At 37.0% G+C, this 25,266-nt stretch overlaps 1 protein-coding gene across 4 annotated transcripts; it reads right to left on the bottom strand.

Annotated features, from left to right (window-relative positions):
- Positions 1–1,074: 1,074 nt before the first annotated feature.
- Positions 1,075–18,657, bottom strand: RIMKLB (ribosomal modification protein rimK like family member B). Of its 4 annotated transcripts, XR_001347162.2 has the most exons (10): positions 18,399–18,656; positions 16,201–16,431; positions 14,079–14,165; positions 12,023–12,226; positions 9,092–9,237; positions 4,682–4,896; positions 3,098–3,225; positions 2,493–2,570; positions 1,885–2,044; positions 1,075–1,255 (listed from the first exon to the last, which is right to left on the bottom strand). XR_001347162.2 is itself a non-coding variant. In XM_014451651.2 (5 exons), exons 1-5 carry the CDS (start codon positions 18,571–18,573, stop codon positions 8,774–8,776), a joined length of 1,161 nt encoding a protein of 386 aa, XP_014307137.1. In that variant the 5' UTR covers positions 18,574–18,657; the 3' UTR covers positions 6,787–8,773. The 4 variants fall into 4 exon arrangements, 1 of the variants encoding a protein (XP_014307137.1); XR_002828075.1 differs by lacking the exon at positions 3,098–3,225 and having other exon boundaries at positions 8,766–9,237; positions 18,399–18,657; XR_001347163.2 differs by lacking the exons at positions 2,493–2,570; positions 3,098–3,225.
- Positions 18,658–25,266: the final 6,609 nt, after the last annotated feature.

Raw genomic sequence — 25,266 nt, 5'->3', positions numbered from 1 at the left:
AAATGTTTAATTTTTAAAAAACTGTAGTAAAACATACATAACAAAATTTCCCCTTTTAAGCATTTTTAAGTGTATAGTTCAGTGGCATTAATTTTATTGGTTTTTTACAGAGAGGAAGGGAGAGAGACAGAGAGCTAGAAACATCGATGAGAGAGAAACATCAATCAGCTGCCTCCTGCACATCTCCCACTGGGGATGTGCCCGCAACCCAGCTTATAAACTAAATGGTAGAACTGTGTTACAAATGTTTAATTTTTAAAAAACTGTAGTAAAACATACATAACAAAATTTCCCCTTTTAAGCATTTTTAAGTGTATAGTTCAGTGGCATTAAGGACATTCACACTGTTGTATAACCATTACCACTTACCATCTCCAGAAATGTTTCAATACCATCATTCTTAATTAAAAGAAAACCAAGGAGCGATATTTTTTTCTACAAGTACTTGTCTGCCTACCAATGTAATTGAATTTAAAAAAAAAATCTCTTTCCTTTGACATTCAAGAGATTAGTTATACAGTGTAAGTAAAAACAGGAGAGAACACAAATGAATCCCAAAGGTCCTTCTAATTCCTTGTGTGTGCCTTCCACCACGTTTTCTATCTTTTCAATAGAAAAGGTTTAGAGCTTTCTTCGTTTAAGGAGAAAAATGTATGTTCTTGACTCAACCATCTTCCATAATGTCAGATCTCCTTTTTTTTCCAAATATACCTCTTACTAGGAAGACTACCTGGCAGCTTCTCCGTAGTTCCTAGCAGTTCTCTGTAATGGGCCATTGCATTTTGAACCCGGCAGCTGTTGTGGGCTGAGAGCAGCATGTAGTACCCACGGAAGCTCTAAAACATGTGATACATATCTATGCGCCAAAAGAAGGAGTAATTGTTTTAGAATACATTGTGGAGAGATTAGTCTATCAAAAACCAAAGCAGTTTCATCTTTAAAAAGTGAAGAAAAGAGTACTGAAAATGATCTATGTGGAACTAGACTTCAAGTGTAGACATATGCACTGAAGTGAATGCATATGAGATGGAGTGGGCAGAAATAGCTGCCAAAAAAACAAATCGTACTCCATGCTACTTCATTTCCAGTTCTGGTGTTTTTATTTTTGAAAACACAATGAATCAACAGGTTAGAGCTATTGCTTCCTTGTACGGTATATGATCCTCCATTTGAAAAAAACACAGTTGAACGTATCTTCATCCATTCTGTGAATGAAGTAATAAGCAAAAAATACTACTGGTTACTTCAAAAGAACCTAGGGAGGAAAACACAGACAACTCACTTAAATTAGATTTAAACAGTCTTTGGATGAGAAAAACAAGATAAAAAATTAACTAACATCACAATATTCAAATTGTTTAGATTACAAAATAAAAAAATCACAACTTTTTTTTTTTATTACCACACTTTAGCTTGGTGACCTCAGCTGGAAAAGATATACTCTGATTCTGAGATGGAAGATATTTAATGTTCTTATCATTAAAAACTAAAAGCGTGCCCTGGCCAGTGTGGCTCAGTTTGTTGGAGTGTTGTCCCATACACCAAAAGATGGCAGGTTTGATTCCTAATCAGAGCACATACCCAGGTTGTGGGTTTGATCCTGTCAGGACGAATGCAGGAGGCAACTGATTGATGCTTCTCTCTCTTCCCCCTCCTCTTTAAATATATTAAAAATTTATCCATCAATTTTACTTAAAGCTGAAAACAGGGTTTACATATATTAATTAACTAGAGATAAATCCCTAATTTTATATAAAGCTCAATTTTTTTTCAAAGTAGAAGAAATTCATCCTAAGGCAAGGACCTATTGGCATTTATGATTACACATCACAGTGACTTATAATACCGGTACTGAAAATACATTCTTAATTGAAAATAACTTACCATTTAGAGCTGAATCTAGAAATCTCAGTCCAGTTTCCATTTTTTTGCCAATGTTACTTCACTTGGTATAACATGCTCTATCTCTTTTATGCAGATTTTGTCAGTAGCCATCAATCTGAAGAATTCCTTCTTCTGCTGCCACCTAACAGTTATTTCTCTACTGCAGCAGAAGGGTATACAGAAAAAGTTCTTGCTTATTATTCAGATTAAACAGAAAAATTTCTTTATTAAACATTTCATATTTTCACATGTGCACAAACTTCCTCATTGTTTCCCCCAAGACCTCCCCGCCAAAATCCAAGACAACAAAAAATCCCAATCACTGAAAATCAAACAATGTATGATTCATGCTAAGCTGGGAAAATAAAAATAAAACAATTAAAAAGGTGCAAAGATTTGGACACAACAGTTGCCGTCTCAAGGAGCTCTTTCTTTCCTCCTTCACCTATCCCTATAATTTTATGAATAAATGCATAACTTAACATTTTAACTAGTCTACAACTCCTGCAAATTTTTACTTCAGAGACTACCAAAAGAATTGTGGAAGATGCAACAATAAAGGATTTTTTAAAAGTAATTCTAGAAACTAAGGGTGTTAGGTGCTTTACCTGCTTGAGTTTTCAATGTTCTGGACTGCTTATTGCCCAATGGCTCTGAATACATTAAAACACGAACACATACGCCACCTACATTTAAAATAGGGTAGCATTTGTATGCCCATATAAGCATTGGGAATATTTTTTACAAAAGAGTAATAAATGCATTAAGTCCTTTTAAAAGAACTGACCACAAGTGCACATTTCCTCAAACTGTATACATACATGAAAGAATTAGGGCAAAAAAAGCATAACAGAATAACAAATGTAATAGCAGTTGTAGAACTGGAAATTAACACCACATTAATGTCTTCTGTTTGTTAAAATCCTGAAATTCATTTCTATTCCCATTCTCTTTGTCACTGTGGGTCTAGGTTTCAAATTTACTTTTGTATTAGCTACTAAAGAACAGTATTCAATAATGAACTAGTAATACCAGTAAAGGCTTGTTATTGTTCCAACCTCCCACTACCTTTACCCCAACATAAAAATATGTAGTTTTACTAACTTAAAAAATAAAACACTGACATAAGCACCAAAGGCTAGCCAACAGTAGCACTACCGTGACAGTTTCTACTTTCTATTCCTTCCCCCAGCTCAAACCCCACCCTTTTGACCTCTGTATATGGGATGAGCCTGAGCAGGAGAGTTGGTGATGTCAGGACTGCGCCGTTCCCACGGATGATCCTAGAGGCCTGCTGTGCTTCTGGGAACTGGGGCACAGGGATGTCTGTCTGACTGAAACCTAAAACAACAACAATTCACCCCACCCCTCATGTTCCCAAACCCCACAATAGCAGCCAGGCATATATGCTATGTAAGGCCCACCTAATAAGTGATTATGGTAAAATCTAAAAAGCAAGATCATTCTTATCAAGTCAGTGATCTTCATGGAGGCAGCAGAATGAAGGCTGCTAAATTCTACATGTCCCATGCAATCACATTCCACACATTCTAAAGCTGGCCATTCTTATTAACAAGAGAACAAGTTTCTCCTATACAAGCCTTTTTTAGCATACATCATAAATTTCTACAGGAGTGCAGCTGGGATTCTTTCGTTAGTAAACTTCTGTTCACAGGTAAGTATTTTTGTCTTAAAATGCTTATGAAAGTTTCTGTTCTTATTTTACATGAGTGAAATAAAGCACAACAGGTTTAACGATTTATTTTATACCTTCAGCTGTAGAAATAGCATTATGAGCCATGATTTCCTACTCACTAACTAGTGATTTATTGGACAGTCTCTTTGAATAGGACATCTAAAGCCACAGGATAAAATTACGTAGAAGTGTATCTTGAAAAGGTCCTGACTACTGTCACTAAAGTTTCACCTATTAGAAAGAGGATTACCTCCCAAAATGGTAACTGGTATGTTGGATTAGGGTACACAGAGGGGATAGTATATTAAAAAATAGAAAGGACAAGTTGTATTCCTATTCCTGCGACTAACTTTATGGCCTTTATCTGCTTAACAACCTTGTGCTTCAGAAATGTCCTCCAATCTGTTCAAACCTCTAATTTTTAAATGTTTGAACCATTATTTTATGATAATCTCAAGTTACATCTATTTTTGTTAGCACTAGTGTCTGAAATGATAACTAGTTCTGAAATCATGCTGCTCTTACAATTCTTTCTGCTACCTTTGTCTCATCATTCCCTTTCATTTTTATGATGTCACAGAAAGAGAAGCACTAAAGTCAACTAAACGCTATGGTGAATTTTTACCATACATATAATCTAGAACCTAAGTTTACCTTTTCAAAACTCTAGTTTTCCATACCTGTCAACTCCTAATTGATGTCTTTATACTGTGAGCTCACTGTGTACTCGGAACACCAACCCCTGAAAAAGCTTAAGCCAGAGTAGCACAATGGAAGAAACAAACAAACCCAAAACAAAAAACAAAGCCAAAAAGTCACACGCTGAAGTAATCATAGACATATATGCAAGGAATGGATTTATCTATACGATTTAAGCACATCCCCAATGAAAGTCCTGAGTTCATCCCAACCAATTCCAATTTTATCCCCAAATGTTCTTCTTTAATCAAATTATTTGCTAGATATAGTTACGCTTTTTTTTTTTTTTTTTAATGAGAGCTATTACAAACCCATGGTTAGCTTGAAAGCACATAAAGAAATTTTTTAAAAGGAAAGTAGTTAGCCTTATGATGGAAAAGAAAGGATAAAGAGTCAAATTACCTGTAAGCAGGCTGGGGGTGTGCCTGAATCCAAACCGCTGCATTTAGCATTCATTATACAGCTGCATTATTGGGGGAAGGGGAGTTTAGAAGGGCACTGACCCCGAAAGTTCTCAATACTTCTCACTCATCATCAGGAAAGGGGAAGAAGGAAAGTTTTTTCTCTGGGTATATTTTTTGTTTGTTTGTTTTTGTTTTTTTTGGCTCCTGAAAAGGCTGGCAAAGAACAGTAACAGTAAAAGCAGTTAGAATATTTCTTTAAAAACTATTTAAAAAATGCAAAACATTAAGGAATTTCAAACACCAAAATTTTCGTTAATATAAAAAGAATTTTCACTAGAGTTAGGCAGCCACCCCAAAACATCATGGCTAAAGGGCATTGATATAAAGGAAATAAAATACCACACAAAAATTCAAAACAAAACTAAAAACTTCAAATTAAACCTGGAGGACTAGAAGATTCCAACAGCAGATTTCTGTCCACTACTGTAACATTCCAAAATCCAAGCTTCAAAGGCGCCTAAATGTATCTTAAATGAAACTTTGTTGTTTTTTTAATAAAAAGAAAGAAAGCAATAAACCTGGTTATAAATCCTGCGATATATTACATTTAAAAATATCCTAATACAACAAAAACAAATTTTAAATGAAATTAAACAAACAAACAAACAAATAAAAACAGTAGCAGCAGAGGTTACCTGTCTGAGCACCTACATTTTCTTAGGAGGGGATCGTGTCTCACCAGCCATATAGCCCATTAACCTTCTCAAAAAGAGTGAGCCAGGAGAAAATAAGATTTGATTTCACAATGTCTCTAGGCTCCCAGACCCCAAACTGGGGACTCACTGAATGAAGAGAATTTGTTTTTCCATTTTCTTCTTGAGAAAAAGAAGAGATGATTTTGAAAGTCAATTACTTCTTTCAATGCCTCCAATCATTTCTCAAAAGTCTGATAAAGTGCTTGATGAAAGCAAGTCTCTTGATGGATTTTTATGATGTCCCAGGATATTTTCTTATTGATAGCACATACAGAAAGGTTTTAAAGTTCAGTGGAGTAAAAGCCAGCAGAAATGACCAATTAATTTTAGGCACAAAAAAAAAAACTATTAAAATTTTAAATGGAATAGTTCATGTTTATATATGTGTATGTATATATATATATAGTCCAGTTTTCATCATGAGTAACATAAAAACAATATAAGAAAGAATTACTTTTAAAATACAATTCAGAATTACAATTTTAATAATATACAATAATTTTACAGTAATTCAAATTTTGGCATGATGATTATACATATTTAATAAATACATTTTTACCTCTCATAATAGCAATAAAGATTAATAAACAAAAGTTATTAAACAATATGAAAATATATTTAACTTTCACTTAAATATCTGGGCTGTTTTCATTTGGGTTCTTCCAGAATAATTTGTTCATATCTTTTACCTTAATTTTTGAAGAAATTCAAGAAAATATTCATGTTTTTAAAGTCTAAGATGACCATTTCTTCCCTTTTCATTCTAACATGAGAGTATGTGATCTAGAAATAGGTTGGTAAAGTTATGTTTTAATATAATGTAATGCACAAAAGATGAATACTGAATAAAACCAAAGATGAAATAATCTGATATTTCTTATACTTGGTTAATTTGGTAAAAATTTTTAAAAAGATACCTACATTTTTCCTGGTGCCTTATCCCACCCAACATAAACCTTGAGTTCTTCATCAAATAGAGAGGGTATTTGTGTTTTAAAATTAATTAATCTATATACATGTGATATGTAACTATTTAAAATATATGTAACATAATTTAGGTGGCAACCAGATGGTCTCTACACAAACATATGGATGATGATTAAACAGTTCTTTCTCCCTCATTTATTTCTTTATCCCAAATATGATACATCCTCCAAAGTATGGTCATTCAGTGAAAGAAGTACCAAGTATTTCTTTCTGTTAATGAGTCAGGGGTACTTATATATGTAAGTCCCAAAATAACCCTGTGCAAATCAAATTCTTCTATATGAGATGAGAATATCCTAAAATAAATTAGAAACTCCTCTTATGTATATATTTTTCAGGTGAAATGAAACACTGCACAGAGTAGAAGTACTATTCTATTTGTCAACAATCAACCTTTCACTCAATTTCAATATTATTTAATTCTATGGAAAAAATTTTTTTATTACATTCCTTTTTAAAATGGGGGAAAACTGTACAAGTAAGCATGATCAAACCTCTGTTAGATCATTAGAGCTGGTTAATACTGATCTTTATTATTGCCTCGAAGTCTCTCTAGTAGTGTCCAAGAAATTAAGTTTAAGGTCCATCTGAAGGAAAAAAAGCACTGGAGAGGCAAGAAAGAACTTGGGTGAAAGCTTCAGAGGATTGTAGGGAGATGGAACTTGCTGTTTAAAAAAAAATTACGTTGAGCTCTGGAGCACCTCCATTTCTTAACACTCCTTCAAAACCATCAATGGCATAGTTTTACCCAGGTTGTAAAGGCTCATATTATATGCAGTTTTGGGGCTTTTATAAATCCAGAAAGTAAAGGAATATAAACGGTGGAGAGTACTGAAGGTTTCAGAGTAGGGCTACAAGAGACTCAATACTGCTAAGTCCCCAAACAAAAACGCCCAGTCTACCCCACCCCAAAACCTATGTGTAAACAGGAGGAAACACACAGTCAGAAGCATTGAAGAAAAAAGCATGTAGCCTTGAATAATTCATACACTGAACAGTCCAGAAACAAAGAAAAACAAACAAACAACATATACACAAAAAACCTAAGAAGCATCTATTTTCCTTATGTTTTTAGGTGAGTACCTCTACCCTAGTGGAGTACAGTTATGAAAACAGCTAATCTGCTTTTTAAAGTTTTTTTAAAAAGTGTTTCCCATCATGCTCCATTTTCTAGAATCTATCCTTTTTGACTGGTTGGTGTAAACAAAAAGCAAAACACATACACATGCATGCGTGCACACACACACATATATACTCCCTCTTAAAATGTGAAAAATGCAATGTAATGCTGAAAAATTAGAAATCACTTCAGCTTATGCTTAAGAACTAATAGGCCTTTGATTTGCCACCCAAAATATTTTTCCTTGTCCTTATTCTTTAAATGCCCAACCACTAAAAGAAAAAAGGGGAACAAATATAAAAGGCTTTAAGTGCGCATGTCTGAAGTCAGTGTCTTATTAACAAAAAAGGTAGCATTTTCTTCACTTTGGCCATTGTTAAAGATGCAGGTATAGATCAGGGAATGTTAGATTAGGGTGTTTTAAAAAATGCAACATTAACAGAGCATATATCTTTCAAAAAAGACTAAAACACTAACAAATACAAGTCAATGCACATATTTTAAACTAGTGTAATTTTATCTACATTGGAGTAAATGATATTTTGTGTACCAGACATTGCAATACTGTTCATTTCCCCTTTATCATGCAAACATGCCAATTTTGTCATTTAAAAAACCTTTATTGGGTCATATTCACATTGCCCTCCCACTCAAATTAAGGGAAAAACTAAAAACAGAAATAATAAATCCCAATAAGAGCCCCCTCAAGACATCATAAACTATGAATATAAAGCTGCTAGTTAATATGGTAAAGGCAGAATTTTCAGATTTGTATAAAAAAATTCCTATAATTTAGATAGATGTTTTCCTAAACCCATTATAAATCTTTGCCACACAATGTAAAGTTATGCTACTCTGAAATTTATACCAACTGTACAAAAACAAAAGCAAGGAATCATGAAAAAATTTTGTATGTTCTTTATGGCCTGAGAACATGCACATTTTTGAGTAATTAAAAGGGTAACTATGAGAACCTGACATTTTTCTGTATCTCACCTCTTCTGCCTAGCTTATCTGTATAATCTGTAAATGCAAGACAGTAACATCTTACTAGCAGAGGTCTTGTCTATCTCCCTCTTTCTTCTCTTCTAACTAATCCTACTCAATTTTCTCTCATCTTCCTGAGCATATTCCATGAACAGCATTGCAAGTTGGTTAAAAAAATAAGAAGAAAAAAAGAAAAAGAAAGTTTTACAGGGTTTTGTTGGTTAATTATTTACCAGTGGAGTCACTCCACCAGGAGTTCAATTTCATTGGCTAGCAGCTGGTTCATGTTGAATAGGCCCCCTGGGAGCTTGGTGAGCAGTTCTCGCTCGGTGCTTTCAGGGTCGCTGTCAACAGAGCTGGAACTTGCGCTCATGTTGTCGACAGCAGTGCTGGCTGGGGGACCCAGCTCCGGCTCACTAGTCTCACTGGCCGTGGACACCACGGAGAGCAGGGACATACGCCGGGTGAGCCGGCCAGAGGGCAGAAGGGAGGCGGCATAGTCCGCTATGATACCAGCTACATCTAGATTACAAGCCTTATCAAAGGCGATGAAACCTACATTTGCATTGGCCTCGCAGACACAGAAGGAGCCGTCATCTTTCATCAACAGGTCAATGCCACACACATCCATCCCCAGGATATTAGACACCTGGATAGCGAGCTGCTTCCCTTGCTCACTCAATGAGCACATCATCCCCACACCACCTGGCAAAAGAGAAAAAAAATAGTAAGTTACCAAAATGATAAATTTCTGGAGTAAAATAAAGCTGGCCTCTAAGGCTAGCCCTTTCTTATAAATCAGTAGCGAAAACAAAGGTGCTATTCTCATGTAAAATTGGAACTTTGAAATCTAAGTTTCCTTCATTAGGGAATCCCTTTCCAACCCAGTCTCTCAGAGAATTCCTAATTTCATACTTTTTCAATATGCTATTTATTCTGAAGACATTCAACTTTCACGGAAGCCTTCCTTACTAGCAATAATATAGACCAAGTAGAACTCTTGCATAACTACAATTATGACAAAAATAACAGGGATGCATCATATGGATGGAGGATAGGATAAAATCTTATAACAAAGGGAACCTAAACATGGCACTCTTCTTCTGTAGTCCTCATTCCTCAGCCAAAAGGATTCCGGGGCATAAGGGAGCTGACTGAATATAGGTGAAGTCTTAAAGTTTGCTGGTATCTGAGAGAAAGGAATTAGAATTAGACTCTCATTTGGAGACTAGCTTCAGGAAGCTCTGAAAGAAGGACTAGACAGCAAAGAATTTTGAGAAGAGCTTGGCTCAAAAAGCTCTGTGTCTCCACAGGAGGAAAACTGACATCAGCATTACATGAATATGCCTAATGTCTTTGATCCCAAAGAGGTCAAAAAGCAACTGCATAGGTGAGCTGAGACCTTCCTATCACTGAAGCTGAAAGAGTAGGGAGGGGAGTCCAGGAAACAGAAAGGCTTCTTTAAAAAACCTCAGTAGGAGCCTGGCACATTAGCCCATGAATTAAATGACTGCTTCTCCAAACAACCAGAGCAGAGCCATGATGAGACAACAACCAAAAAAATAACAAGCTATTACCCTGGCCAGTGTGGCCCGGTTGGTTGAGCATTGCCCCATGCACGGGAGAGGTCCCAGGTTCAATCCCTGGTGGGGGTGTGTGTAGGAGGCAACCAATCGATTTGTCTCTCTCACATCCATGTTTCTCTCTCTGTCCCTTCCCCTCTCTCTAAAAATCAATGGAAAAATATCCTTGGGTGAGGATTAACAATAAATAAATAAATCCTGAAAAAATCTGAGCTAAAAAGAAAAGACAAGACTTAGAAAGAATAAATGATTTACCAAAAAAATAAAAGACAATTTGGCCATTCAACTGTAACAACGTAACAGTAGAACTGAAAATTGACTCTTGTAACCTAAGAATACAATCTCAAACAATAAAAAAAGAAAGACATAAGAGGGGGTATATCTATCACTCACACCCCCTACCAGGGAAAATAATCAAGAAACGATACTAACATAAGAAAATGACTAAGAAGAGAGACCTCAAGATATGGGAAGTTAAAGTTGGGGAGTAAACAGTGGTGAGTAATGATTCTTGCAATATAGGTACAATCAACTCTAAATGGTTGGTTTTTTTAAAAAAAGACTACCTAGGAATAGATCATGTAAATACTATATAAGGATTCTGAAACATAAGAGAAATTCTAATATAGACTATGACTAAAACTATTAAATGTTTCAGCAAAACACTAGAACACAAAGCCCGTGAAAGCAGGGATTTTTATCTGTTTTGTTCATTGCTATATACAAAATGCTGCTACAACAGTTAATACTGAATATGAGAAAATATTCATCATAAAAAAGGCCTCTCTGGGGATAAAATAATAAGGGCACTAAATTCTGAAGAACAAGATAGAAGGGCTCGTGCTCTATCAGATACCTAGGCATAATACCAAAGGAATTAAGATTGATATTCATTCATACAGGAAAAGAATAGCATCTGAAAAGAGGGTCCTTAAACAAAGCAATACATATATGGAAATTTAATACATAAAATAGATGGCATTACACGTCAGTAATAAACAGACTATTTAATAAAGAGTTCTGGGACAACCAATTATTATTCATTTGGAAAACAGAAAAAGGGAGAAGGTGACTCTAAGGATATTGGTATAAACTGGAAAGGTAGAATTGCCATTAAGTGATAACTGGATATGGAACATGAGTAAGAGGGGGGCTTAGATCAGTTCTGGACATGTTAAAATAAATGTCTATAATCTCTCTCTCCCAATCCCAATTGTTTTGGAGGCAACCAAAATTTCTGGTGGCCTTGTTTCAACAAGGCTTAACAATAAAATAAATAAAATAAAATATCCATTAGACATCTACACAGAGATACTGAGTAGGCAGTTATTTATATGTGCCTGGAGTTCAAGGAGAAAGCCTAAAATAGAGATATAAACTTGAGAATATTAACACATAGATAGTATCTAAAGCCAGGAGTGAGATAAAATTACCAAGAAAGTGAAATAAACAGAGAAAAAACCCAGACTAAGTTCTGTGGCATTTCAACAATAAGAGATCTCAGAAAATACACATTTAGATAAATCAAAATCAGCAATCTTATTTGGAACAATGGAGTTAGGACACATCTATCTTAAATGAATTCCAGTTATAAACAAAGTAAGTATATCAACAAAGAGGGTATCTTTAAATCTAATCACACATTTCATACTTGTATGCATTGAGTTACAAATTGAGCCTGAGTGAAAATAAATTCATGATTCAGAGAAATCCAATTTCATTGCTGAAAAAAAAGAACAACCTCAAAAGTATATGTAGTATAGTCATAGTCTATTAATCATATTTAGATGTTAAAGATAATGTGTTTTTCAACTTATTAAGTAAAAATCTGTAGTTATATACAAAAACTCATTGGACATGCTGTAATATCACTTTATATACTAGAAAGACACCGTCATCATTTTTACCTAGTGAGCAGTTGCTTTGCATCCTCCCATCTGTTGAACAGCGTAACATGGTGCCAACCACACGGCCTCCCACAACAATGACACGTACATCCCGTCCATGAGACTCTTTAACATACTTCTGGAACAGGTACGGAGCTTCATGGCGAATAAGATGGCTTAGATCAGCCAAATGGTGCTTATCTCGAGCCAAGAAAACAGCTTTGCCTGTGATTGAAAAAGAATAAAAAATATGTGTAAGTCGTCAATCTGTGGGTAGGTTGATATCCACTGCCTCCATCTTCTTGTGTCCCAGTCTGTTCTTTTAGAACCAATTACTTTTTATTTATTTATTTTTAATTTTTTTTTAATATATTTTATTGATTTTTCACAGAGAGGAAGGGAGAGAGATAGAGAGTTAGAAACATCAATCAGCCGCCTCCTGCACATCTCCCACTGGGGATGTGCCCGCAACCAAGGTATATGCCCTTGACCAGAATCGAACCCGGGACCCTTCAGTCCGCAGGCCGACGCTCTATCCACTGAGCCAAACCGGTCTCGGCCCAATTATTTTTTTATATATTTTATTGATTTTTCACAGAGAGGAAGGGAGAGAGATAGAGAGTTAGAAACATCGATGAGAGAGAAACATCGATCAGCTGCCTCCTGCACATCTCCCACTGGGGATGTGCCCGCAACCCAGGTACATGCCCTTGACCGGAATCGAACCTGGGACCCTTCAGTCCGCAGGCCGACGCTCTATCCACTGAGCCAAACCGGTTTCAGCGGCCCAATTACTTTTTAACCAAAGTAATAGAGTTACAATTAGTAAGACAATGCAAAAATTGTACATAAAAAAGTTAATAATCACCGTCCATGAGTCTCTCAATCTCCATCCAAACTCTTACAGTAATCTAGAATTTATTTCAGTATATGTTGTGAGGTAGAGATATAAAATTTGTATTCCTCCAGGTTAGCCAATAATGCCACTCACTTATTAGCAAAACATTTCCCTCTAAGTTAAAACATGTCATTAATTTGTACAATATATTAATATACTTCATTTGTATACAGGTGTGTGCAAAAGTAGGCTAATAGTTGTTTGTATGGAAAAAGATAGGCAGGTTATGATTATTACAATATCTTTATTAACTGTGTTTCATGTACTCAAACCTACTTTTGCTCACTTTGTATATTAAAACAGCAGTATGTCACTACATACCTAACTTTGGTTTCTGAATTCTCTAGTCCATTCCATTGATTTGCAAATTTTTTAAAACATAGCTATAAATCATTTGACATTCTTCCCATCAAGAAGAGGGGGAATCTATGTCCCATCCCTCTGAATCTAGGAGGGCTTGTGATTGCTTCAACCAACAGAATATAGCAGAAGCAATTCTATATGACTTTTGAGGCCAGGTCATAAAAGCTCATGCCGCTTCTTTGGAGCATCCACTGAAGGAGCCACAGATTTCTTGGCTGCCACATTGAATATTGCAGTCAAGAGTCCCAGCTGACCCCTACCCAGCTATCCCTGTCAAGGCACTCACCTTGTGAAGTACTTGGATTTTATGAATCATTTTATGCCTTAAGAAATCTTTTCTTAATCTAAAGCCATTAAGGTATTTTTATACACTGTCTTCTAAAGCTGTATATTTTTGCCTTACACATTTAAGTCTTCAAACTACATAAATTGGGAAGGAGAATGATTGGAGTCGGTGAAAGTCCCTGAACTCTTGAATAAGACAAAGGTATTAACTTGGGACTCAATCTAATTAAGTATGTGTCTTAAATCCTCTAGGATAATCACTAAATGAATAGAAATAGCTTCAAGCCAAGCTGAACAACTCACAGTAGCCTTCTATAAGTTTGAGGTACCATGCACCTAATAATTTCCCTCTAATTTTTCTTCAGAAGCCCTGCTTCAAAAGCTACTACCTAGTCAATAACCATGAGCAAAGGCAAAGAAAATAATTGCTTAGATATAATTAAGAAAAAAATCTATTCTGTATAATCAATCACCCTTATTATCAAAAGTAAATGTCAAAATTATGTTACCATAGCAACAACTCATACACACCTCTATGACCTCGTGTATTCTTCACTACCATTGGGAACTCCAGTACTTCTGCTTCATCAATCATCTTAGAAAAATTTTCATGACCACCTGATTTGAGCACAAAAAATTTTAAAAACAACATCAATAGAGGTAGAGTGTGACAAATTTCATCTACACTAATGTCAACACAAGGAAGGTAGAAGTTAAGAACCTCATGACTAAATTTTATTTTTCTTGGGGAAAGTAATAAAAGTTGAAAGTACAGTTAAATATCTGTTTAAAACAACGACACGTTTTAAAATGGGTAAGAGCTATCTTAAACTATAAATATTCTAATATCCAACCTAAAGAAATTAAGTATACTTTAGTTAAAACAATGTTTCCTAATTCTATATCATTTTTCATATTTTTTAAAATTATACTTTATTGATTTTTTACAGAGAGGAAGGGACAAGGATAGAGTTAAAAACATCGATGAGAGAGAAATATCAATCAGCTGCCTCCTGCGCACCCCCTACTGGGGATGTGACCGCAACCAAGGTACATGCCCTTGACCAGAATCGAACCTGGGACCCTTCAGTCCACAGGCTGACGCTCTATCCACTGAGCCAAACCGGTTAGGGCTTTTCATATTTGTATCCCTTATTTTTCCACCATACAAATAACTGAAACCTCAAGACCTACTTTAGTATATGCAGTTCCCTGTTTGGATTAAGAAACAGAAGAATGAATTAGTTAGACTTATCCAAGGTTGAAGATGCAGTATGCATATGTACACACACTTTCTGTCTCAAACACACAAATTAATTTTTCTTACCTCTTATTAATCTGAGTTCTTTCTATACTAACTACTCAGTACCAATGTGCTAAGTCATGCTTCTTACTGTTCATATTGCCAAGGAACAAATGATACAGCAGCAAAATTAAAGCAAAAAAAAAATGGATAGTTGTAAAAAAAATAACATGATGATATAGAAAAACTAAAACAGGAAAAAGTTTATTAACTGCAATATCATAAATTAGCAGCTTAAAGAAAGATGACCCATGCCCAAATATGAAGCCTTCAACAACAGAACATCGGTAATATTTCAGTTGGTTAACCCTTTCCTTCTTTCCACTCTCTTAAAATCAGAATTATAGAGCCATGATATAAACATCAGGAAGACAGAACTCTCAAACTATTCATTTTGACTCTTCTCATGCAACTGCTAAAAACAGCAACTGTATCACATATCATATAGACTTGAAGAGTTTCCTTCTTTAAAATATTAAAAATAAGAAGGGGACAGGGCTTTCTTTTTAAAGCCTCGTTAACTCTCCTACCATTCTACTGGACATTTATTTGGAGAAATAATCTTAATGAAAAACTATACTGATTTACCCTTTCCAAACTAGAAGAACAGGAAAGAAAGAAAATATATTAACAATATTGTTTATAACAGTGCTATTCACAGTGTGGTCTAGTAACCTGTGCCCAGCTTCTGACTTCTTTGCTATTGATAGGTGACCAGATAAATACAAAAAGAGTAAGCACTAGAAGCTTTTATAGAAATTTGGCATTGCTGTGATATTTTTATTGTACTTTGTAAGGGTATTGATACACAGCAAACTGGTCTTTAAAAGAACAAAAAAGATCCTTTACCACAGATAGTTTTAGAAGCACTAGTTTAAAGCATGCCTGGTGTAGTGTCATTTTCTTAAGAAAAAAGAAAATATTTATGAAGAATTACCATGAAAATGGTAATTAAGATAAACAGAAATTAAACAGAGATGTCATCAAAGTCTATTATCTTTTACCACAAAGGCTGGCAAACTAGAGCCTATGGGACAGATATGACCCACTGCCTTTTTTTATAATCAAGTTTTACTGGAACACAGCTACACGTTTGTTTAGGCATTTCCTATAGCAACTTTCACACTACGACAGCATTACTAAGGGTCAAATATTGACTATCTGGCCCTTTCCAAGCAAAGTTTTCTGCATTTGTTCTACCCACATCATGAAACTAATCTGTAAAAACTTCTATAAGTTCTTTCATGTTTACATATTTCCATATATCACATAACCCTGTTAGTTTAATATGGCTTTCAAACTATCAGTTCTCTAAAACTTAAGGCTATAAATTCTTATTAGTGAACTCACCATAAGAGAAAGTGTCGGGCAGAGGAACACCATGGCCAGCCAGCTCTTGAAAGGTCCAGAACTTATTAACACAGTTCAGGATGGCCTGAGGTCGGTTCATCAACCGGCATCCCATCTTCTCTAAATGGCGTAAAACAGTGATGTCACTATCACTTTGCACCCAAGGGGTTGGTACTCTCACGACCACCACCTGGGGATAGGCAGTAATTAGTTCTCCATTGATCCGCAAACCTGAAATATACAGGAACAGATCAAAACCGTGAAAATGAAATATACAATAAAATACAGGAACAGCTCGAGTCACAAAACTAAATGTATTATGTTGTTAATATATCATTGGGACAAAGAGACATCCCACCTTCAATTATATTTCTTTCTAAGAAAAAGAAAATGTAATGAGAAAAACTTCACTGGTTAAATAAATAATTGCAGGTGTCAATACAAAGAAATATGCCCAAGCCAGGACTGAAGGGTCGCAGGTTCGATTCCAGTCAAAGGCACGTACCTCAGTTGCTGGCTCAATCCCCAGCCCTGGTTGGTGTGTGTGTGTGTGAGGCAACCAATCGATGTGTCTCTTACACTGATATTTCTCTCTCTGTCTCTCCCGCTCCCTTTCACTCTCTAAAAATCAATGGAAAAATATCCTTGGATGAGGATTAACAAAAAAATAAATAAATACAAACAAATACAACATAGCCATTAAAAACAATGTTATAATCATGTTCAAAAATAGAAAATTTCCAGATGCTGAACTTTTTTTAAAAAAAGGAAATCTGAGAATAAGTTTTATCTGTGTTTGTATATGCATAGGAAATGTATGAAAGGATAAATGATATAAATGGCTATCTCTGCATATGAGTGGATGGCAAGGCAGGAAGAGGAAGGTGGAATAGGGAACTTTAACATTTTGCTCCACATAATTCTCTGTATAGTATTTTTTATGTTCTTTTTTAAGTGATGACATATCTATATATATAAAAGTCTAAGTGTCCGTCTGACCAGTAGCTATGACACGCACTGACCACCTGGGGGCAGACACTCAACACAGGAGCTGCCATGACACGCACTGGCCATTTAAAAATAAATGGCACCATGGACCTGGCGCCGACAAACCAACACTCTGCTTCCCCTAAGTGGGACACAGGCCCCATCCCCACCCCAGAGCGAAAGCCCACCAAATCGCAGCCAACGCTGCCAAGGCCCCATGGTGCAAAATTCGGCCCAGGCTCAGCCCAGCCTGAAACAATCACTGTAGGCACCGGTAATGACGTCACATAGCAACGCCTGGCTTCCTCTCCCTAATGACTAGCCTCCTTGGAGTTTCTTCAGCCCAGGAACCCGACTTGCTTTATAGCTAGGTGCAAACATTTCACAGCTTAACCAAATGTTTGTGAAGTGTTTTCCCCACCTCATCTCATTTGATCCTCACAGAAGTCCTGGAGTAGGTAGATAGGAGACTCGGTAGAATCCTATTTTCTTTTCATTAGCAAGATGTGAATAGCAATATTAAAATATTTCTTCTAATTAATTTCCTTTTAATGTGCATGAATCCGTGCACTGGAACACTAGTACTTTTATATTGAGAAAAAAAATTTTAAAGAGAAGAATCTTGAATTTTATCCAATACCATATAATAAAACAAATGAGGTCCCAAATAATAAAACAAAAATATTTAAGTTTCTCCTTGAAACCTATTTTCATTAAAAAAAAAAAAAAAAAAACAACAACAGCCCAGTCCATATGCTCAGTGGTTGAGCATCAACCTATGAACCAGCCAATTGATGATGGTCCTCTCTCATTGATGTTTCTATCTACCCCTCTCTCTTCCCCCTCTCTAAAAACCAATAAAAATATTAAATAAAAAGTGAATCACACATGGATTTTTAATTTACTACTACAAGGACCACCCCCCCCCCCATGGATTATAAGGTATTTTAAAACTAAAAGACAGTAATAACAGAAGGAAACTAGTAGGTTATCTTTAATTTCCCTCCCAACTATTTTCCTAAATAATACAATAAGGCATTTAATAAATACTGGTGTTTCCATTTCTTCCAGAACATACACTAGAGTTTAAGATTAGATAATACTTAGTATGCGAAGGCTCTTAAATATGCCTCTGTCGTAATTATTCCTGAAACATGCAGTGTCACCATATTCCAAGTAAAAATCTAAAAAATTACTTAGTAAAGACTTACCCAGGTTTCCTTGCTCGATTGTCAGCACTACCTCATCCATCACCACGGCCCTAAAGTCCAGTTCCTCCTCACAACATTTGGCCTTTAATGCTCGTAAGATCTCTTTTTGGGGATAGTCTTCCCTGATTCGACGATCTGTCAAAAACCACAACTTGGCAGCCACGGAGCTACACATCTTGACCTGCTTATTCTTCCTTTTCCTGGATTATTTCTTCCTGGATGTAAACTCTTTCTAGATGGAAGAGAAAATAAACATACAAATCAAGAAGTCTACTTAATTTCTGGCTTTCACCCAATAAATGCTGTGATTCATACTAACTACACAAGCGGGTTAATAGGGTAATATGACTTTTCCACTTTCATTCAAATTAAAAATATTTGTACCACTAGAAATATGGAAACTGATAACCTCCCCTGAAATAAGATTTCTCCATTTCCCACTGGGGAAGCTAGCACTGCAATTTTATAATTACAACAGGTCACTTATCAGAAACTTTCAATGCCATTCTCTATCCTAATAAAAGAGTAATGTGCAAATTAACCATCACTCCACGACAAAGATGGCGGCGCCCATAGTGGCGGGGGTGGGGGGGGGAGAGACAGACGCGCGGAGGGAGGGGTCTCTGGCCAGAGACCGGGGCGCAGGACGCTGGCATCGTTGCAGGCCGGGCTGAGGGACCGTCCCCCTCCCCCCGTCCATGAATTTCGTGCACCAGGCCTCTAGTGTTATATATTGTCTAGGACAGTGGTCAGCAAATTCATTAGTCAACAGAGCCAAATATCAACAGTACAACTGAAATTTCTTTTGAGAGCCAAATTTTTTAAACTTAAACTATATAGGTAGGTACATTGTTATTAACTTAATTAGGGTACTCCTAAGGCTTAGGAAGAGCCACACTCAAGGGGCCAAAGAGCCGAATGTGGCTCACGAGCCACAGTTTGCCGACCACGGGTCTAGGATATACTCTAATCTGATCACCTACTGATTTATCCCCTCCCCCAAAATGCAAGTCCCTTCTTGATACAAAATAGAGACTGCAATTATCAATAATATATTCCCATAGCTCTCCCATCACTGTAAGTTCCTGTCATATATATTCATGTATCTGTAGTTTATTGAATTTTCTTTCCTTATTTGGTTATATGTATATTTTATTATAAACATTTTTATAGACATTTTTAAAAATGAGATAGTAGCACCAACATTACTGGATGAGCATCAACACTGAAGTACTTTACACAGCAACTTTAATCAAATAATTTGAGAATGTAGAAAAAAAAAACTTTAAAAAACAAAATAAATGCCAAAGTCCATTCACTAAAATTTGTTTATTTCAATCAGGAAGCACGCTTTTACTCAGTGTTTTTATTCTTTCTTTAAATAGAATTCTTAAAAGTAAACACAGCTTGTTTACTTGTTCTTCTGCAAGTAGAGTTTTGCTTCTCAGAGTTTATATCATGAGCAAGACAGCAGTTGAAAATCATTTTCTGAGAAATGAAAACTTGTAAGCTTTACTAACAAACATAACAAAAGAAAACTCTTTTCCAGATGATACAGCAAACCTAACAGAAGGAAAGAACAAGGGCAAGGATTAGAGGAAACAATGGCCATACAAATGGATGGCCTCCAGCATCCCCGCAGCTGAAACTGGTTCCTCATGTACCATTCACACCCTCTCCAAGGTCTCAGCCAGAAGGGCCTACTCCACAGACGCGCACATGATTAGGACCAGAACATGGTGGGAAAGACACACACACACACACACACACACACACACACACACACACACACACACACACACCTTGGCCTGCCATGCCTGCCCAATGACCTATGGCCTCAAAGGCATCAGTCCCTGGAAAGCAGGGAAGAAATAACATAATGTGGGAGATACACAGAAGAGAGAGGGCTTGGGCTTGTAGCTATGGAAACACAAGGGAGGGAGGAGCTCTCAGCTGTGGTGACACATCAGGCCAAGACCCAAGTAACCAGCAAAGAGGATGCCTCATGCCGAGCCTCTTGGCTCTCTGTACCCTTTTTCCATAGCTGTGATCAAGAACATACCCACTAGCTTCCTAGGTAAGATATGGTAATAACTCAACTTACACACTGGGAAGACAGGATGTGGCCTTACAGAGTCTTCCAGGCCACTAGGAAGGGTCTCACTCAGGAGAAAAAGATCCACAAAAGTCACACCAGAGTACCCAATATAGAGATCCCAGTTGCCCTTGAGAGACAAACTATAAAAATGCCCTTAAAAAGTTTATATTGGGTAGTTTTTGAAACACCCTGTCCTTGACTTCCAAACTCCAAAGCTATCTCTGTGCCTCCCCTGACATTTAGTTCTTGAACATCATCTGTTCACCAATGATTGAATTTCATTGTATAAACTGCACAGCCGTTATGGCCCCAAGAGAAATCAGGATGGGATGTTACAGCCACGGGCAACTGGAAAGCAGGAACATTCTGCCGATACTTATAGGTCAGCTCTCAGAAAATGCCCATGCTGCAACAGTAACACCCATGGTATTTTCAGTGATTCTACAGTCATACAGTAAAAGCACTCCAGGACTGCAACCTCACACTGCTGTGCAGCAATCCCAACAGATGATGCACATGAGCATCCCATCTTGTCTGACTTCATGGCCACATAAAGTTTGGGTGTTTCTATACTGGTATGCAATAAACAACTGCTGGTTCAGATTAGGCTCTCTATCTCCTTTCATTTTCTTTTTTTAAAATATATTTTTATTGATTTCAGAGAGGAAGGGAGAGGGGGAGAGAGAGAAACATCAATGATGAGATAGAAACATCATTGTTTAGCTGCCTCCTGCATGCCCCCTACTGGGGGGTCAAGCCCACAATCCAAGCATGTGTGAAGTATGGTAGCAACCATCTCAGGTAGAAATTATAGTTTAACTTTAACCTTGCTGTTTGGCTTATGTACCTATTTGCTTTGTTTAACAATGGACAGGTTATTTTGATTTTCTGAATTATATAAATCATCCCATTTGATTAAATGCCTTATTGATTGTAATGTGAATATCCCATGGGTTGTGGTCATACTGGTCTTAGAAAGCACATTTTCCTTTACCTGGGAAGGACAGCACAGTTATCCCAAGGTCAGAGGGCTCTAGACCCAAAACTGTAATTTAGATAACATGCCTAAGTTTAACCCAGGTTACCCAAGGGCTCTAGATAATATATTTCTGTCAATTCAGTGACCCCGAGACCCAAATCTATAATTAACATGCTTAATTCTGCTTCTGTAAACTGCTTTTTTGCGAGCCAGGCAGGTTCCTCATTCCAAACCCTGGGATGTAATCAATACCTTTGTGATTTTTTGCCTATATAACCCTGGAGCTTCGACCATCTTGTTACTATGAGATTTGGGAAATAACCCCTCATAGTCCCGGATTGCAATAAATGTGACTCTTTAATTCGACTTCTTGAGGCGTCCTTCTGTGTTTCGTGGGGTACGTTACAACAGTGCCCTTGCCCGGAATCGAACCCAGAACCTTCCAGTCCACAGTCCAATGCTCTCTCCACTGAGTCAAACCAGCTATGGCTTTCATTTTCTTTTTAATGGGCTCAAGGTCTCTTGATCCTAGGGTTCAAACAAAGAAAATGATGGTCCCTCCCTGTCTTCGAGAAGTGAAGCAAAGCTGAAGGTATCATTTCACTTGCTACAACGGGAATACATCCTTTCAGAAGGGATGCCTGCACCCCAGAATCTGGAACTGAAAGGATGCTCTCTCTCCCTACAGAAGGAGACTCTGTGAAAAAAGTAGAGGCTGCGTTGAAGAGGTCTGACATCAGTGTCAACGGCTGTGGTTTCTCGAAGCTTGCCTAAATGGTAGGCGAAAATGGCAGGAACTTGGAACTGGGGTTTCTTCGGTCATGTGGAATACATTTTCTTTATCAGCTTCAAAAGACTCTTGCGTTATACCTTAATTTTCATGTAAAGATTCATAGAGGTATGCAATAGTGTGTTCCACCTCTCTATTTCTGTACACCAAGTAGATGACATCCTCAGTCTGTAAAGGGCACACTACTACTTAACAACCTTCAGCTTGCTAATTATCGTTTCATTGGTGCTGGTATCTTTAAGTGACACCTGTCCAGATTTTTTAATCCACTATAATTTTAGTGATCTCCTGAGACCAGTTTATTGGCAGGAAATGAAAGGGCACAACCTCTCCTCCACCCAATGGCCCACTCCTGTTTCCAGAGGATGAGAGGCTGGCCATCCTTGGCGCTCAGGGCTGCTGCTGAGGAGGCTGCTTGCCTTTTTAAGACTATTCCACTGTGATTCACATCTAACCAGACCCAAGAAATTCTCAGGTGAAGACTCTCCAGCCCCAATGGCAGAGGCTCATCATCCCCACCCCCAACCCCATGGCCTGGCAACAATGCCTTCCTGTGGCCCAGAAAGAGACAAATAGGTGACACCTCCTCTGATGGCCTTCTCCTCCCCCTAACCCAGCAGTTCTCAACCTGTGGGTCGTGACCCCTTTGGCGGTCGAACGACCCTTTCACAGGGGGCGCCTAAGACCATCCTGCATATCAGATATTTTCATTACGATTCATAACAGTAGCAAAATTACAGTTATGAAGTAGCAACAAAAATAATTTTATGGTTGGGGGTCACAACATCAGGAACTGTTTTAAAGGGCCAGAAGGTTGAGAACCACTGCCCTAACCATTATTTTAAAACATCTACTTTTCTATTTCCCATCCACTAACATCAAGGAAAAAGAAAACACAAAAAAGCTTGTAAGAAGTGAAAAGCAGATTCTGCCATGTGAAGATACAACGAGAAACTGACAGTCTGCAACCTGGAAGAGGATCCTGGCCAAAATCTGACCAGGCTGGCACCATGATCTTGGACTTCCAGATTTGAGAACTGTGTGAAATTAATTGCTGTTGCTTATATGCAAAAAAAAAAAAGAAAAGAATTAAGTCAAAAGCATAACAGTGAACAGTCTAGAAGCCCAAATCTATACAAACAAAAAATTATAGTCCCAAGTCTTCTTTTTAAAAAGTTCAAATTATATCCACTATTTTTAAACACAGAAAAGAGTCTATAAAATAAAGTGGGGTTTTTTTCCCCTCTGACATTTAAAGGAGTAAGTTTAGTGACCCAATAAGATATCTGTAAAAGAGTTTACTCTCCAACATTTGCAAATGTTCATATATACACAAGAATATAATCTCTCCTCTTAGAATATAAACTCGGATGAAATAGTTTCCATACTCTATTTCTTTATTTCTCTCAGAGTATCAAGAAAAACAATGTATATATCAATATCAAATAAATGCTACTAATAAACTGCTAAAATAGTTTTGAAATAAAAAGAAATTCAAAGAGAATTTACTTTTATATTAGAGCCAGTATTCCCATGTAAACTTCTGATGGGAACACCATTTTTAACAAATCACTGTCATCTTCAAACAGTCTAGACCAGTGGTCGGCAAACTGCGGCTCGGCAAACCGCGGCTTGCGAGCCACATGCGGCTCTTTGGCCCCTTGAGTGTGGCTCTTCCACAAAATATCGACTTCTGCACATGGGCCACGAAGTTTCAATCACACTGTATGTGTGCGCCCGCACATGGTATTTTGTGGAAGACCCACACTCAAGGGGCCAAAGAGCCGCATGTGGCTCACGAGTTGCGGTTTGCCAACCACAGGTCTAGACAAAGCTAATTAAATGGGAATCATAAATAAAGTGGTTAATTCATTTTTCTTGTGAGGTCCCTTCCCAACGGTAATTATTCTGGGAGGAAAAAAGCAAAATCACAATCTATCATTTGAACACATTAAGGCATCGCTTACTATTATTAGGAAAATTCTTTATTCTAGATAAGACATAGTATATGAACCCAGAATCAAAAGACTAAGAAAGAGTAAAATTAGAGAAGAAAAAAATGAATTCTAACATACAAACTAAAATTTACTCCATTTGGCAATTACTACAGATGTGCTTTCAATGACATCTTTCTGTCTTGGATTTGAAATTGGATCAGGTCATAGAGAAAAATAACAAATACTAGTATGTGTATCTTGAGTTGTAGGCACTTCTTCGTAGTCTCTTTTTCTGTGACCCTTTTTTCCTGACAGCTCTACTTTTGCAGCCCCCTCTGGGCTTCTTAAACTCTTCTCTCCTTTCTCTAGAAATGTCATCCTCAGCCAGGTTTCAACTATTATCACTGAAACTCAAATATATCATTGACCTATTAAATCTCTCTCTCCAACCAGGCAATGGTGTGCAATTATTTGGTCAAACACTAGTCTACATGTTGCTGTCAAGGTACGTATTTTGTAAATGTGATTAACATCTACAATCAGCTGACTTTGAGTAAAGGAGATTACAATCATAAAGTGGGTAGGTCTCATCCAACCAGATGAAGGACTGAAAAGCGAAACTGAGATTTCCCAGAGAAACTCTGCGTCAAGACTACAACCTTCCTGTTTACAGCCCTACAGGTTGTGAATTGGCCAGTTCCAATCACAGAGCCAGTTCCTTAAAATTAATATTTCTCTCTCTCTCTCTCTCTCTATTTTTATCTGTCATGTTATTTAATAAAATAGTACCTTTTAATGCCAACTTTGTGATGTCTCGGGTTTTAACCAAAGATCTGTTGTTTATGAAGGCTTTTTCTCTCAATGAGTTTTAATGTCCCCAATTCTTTCAAACTGCCTCAAATAAAAAACAATTTAGAATATATATATATATATATAAAACGTTACCCGCTTGCTCAACCAGTGTGGCACAGTGGTTGAACATCGCCCTATAAACCAGGAGGAGTCAGGGTACATGCTCGAGTTGCAGGCTCAATCCCTAGTAGGGAGGCAGTCAATCAATGATT

The sequence above is a fragment of the Myotis lucifugus genome, unplaced genomic scaffold (assembly GCF_000147115.1).
Source record: "Myotis lucifugus unplaced genomic scaffold, Myoluc2.0 scaffold_10, whole genome shotgun sequence".
Classification (NCBI taxonomy): Eukaryota; Metazoa; Chordata; class Mammalia; order Chiroptera; family Vespertilionidae; genus Myotis; species Myotis lucifugus.
Note: the sequence above shows the minus strand (reverse complement) of the source record. Positions and strands in the feature narration are given on the sequence as shown.

Coding starts and splice junctions, on each gene's coding strand:
- RIMKLB (XM_014451651.2), bottom strand. CDS start 18,573: ATGTGTAGCTCCGTGGCTGCCAAGTTGTGGTTTTTGACAGATCGTCGA. Junction 14,166..16,200: donor GCCCGACACTTTCTCTTATG/GTGAGTTCACTA, acceptor TGCTCAAATCAG/GTGGTCATGAAAATTTTTCT. Junction 9,238..12,022: donor GCAAAGCAACTGCTCACTAG/GTAAAAATGATG, acceptor CTCTTTTGCCAG/GTGGTGTGGGGATGATGTGC.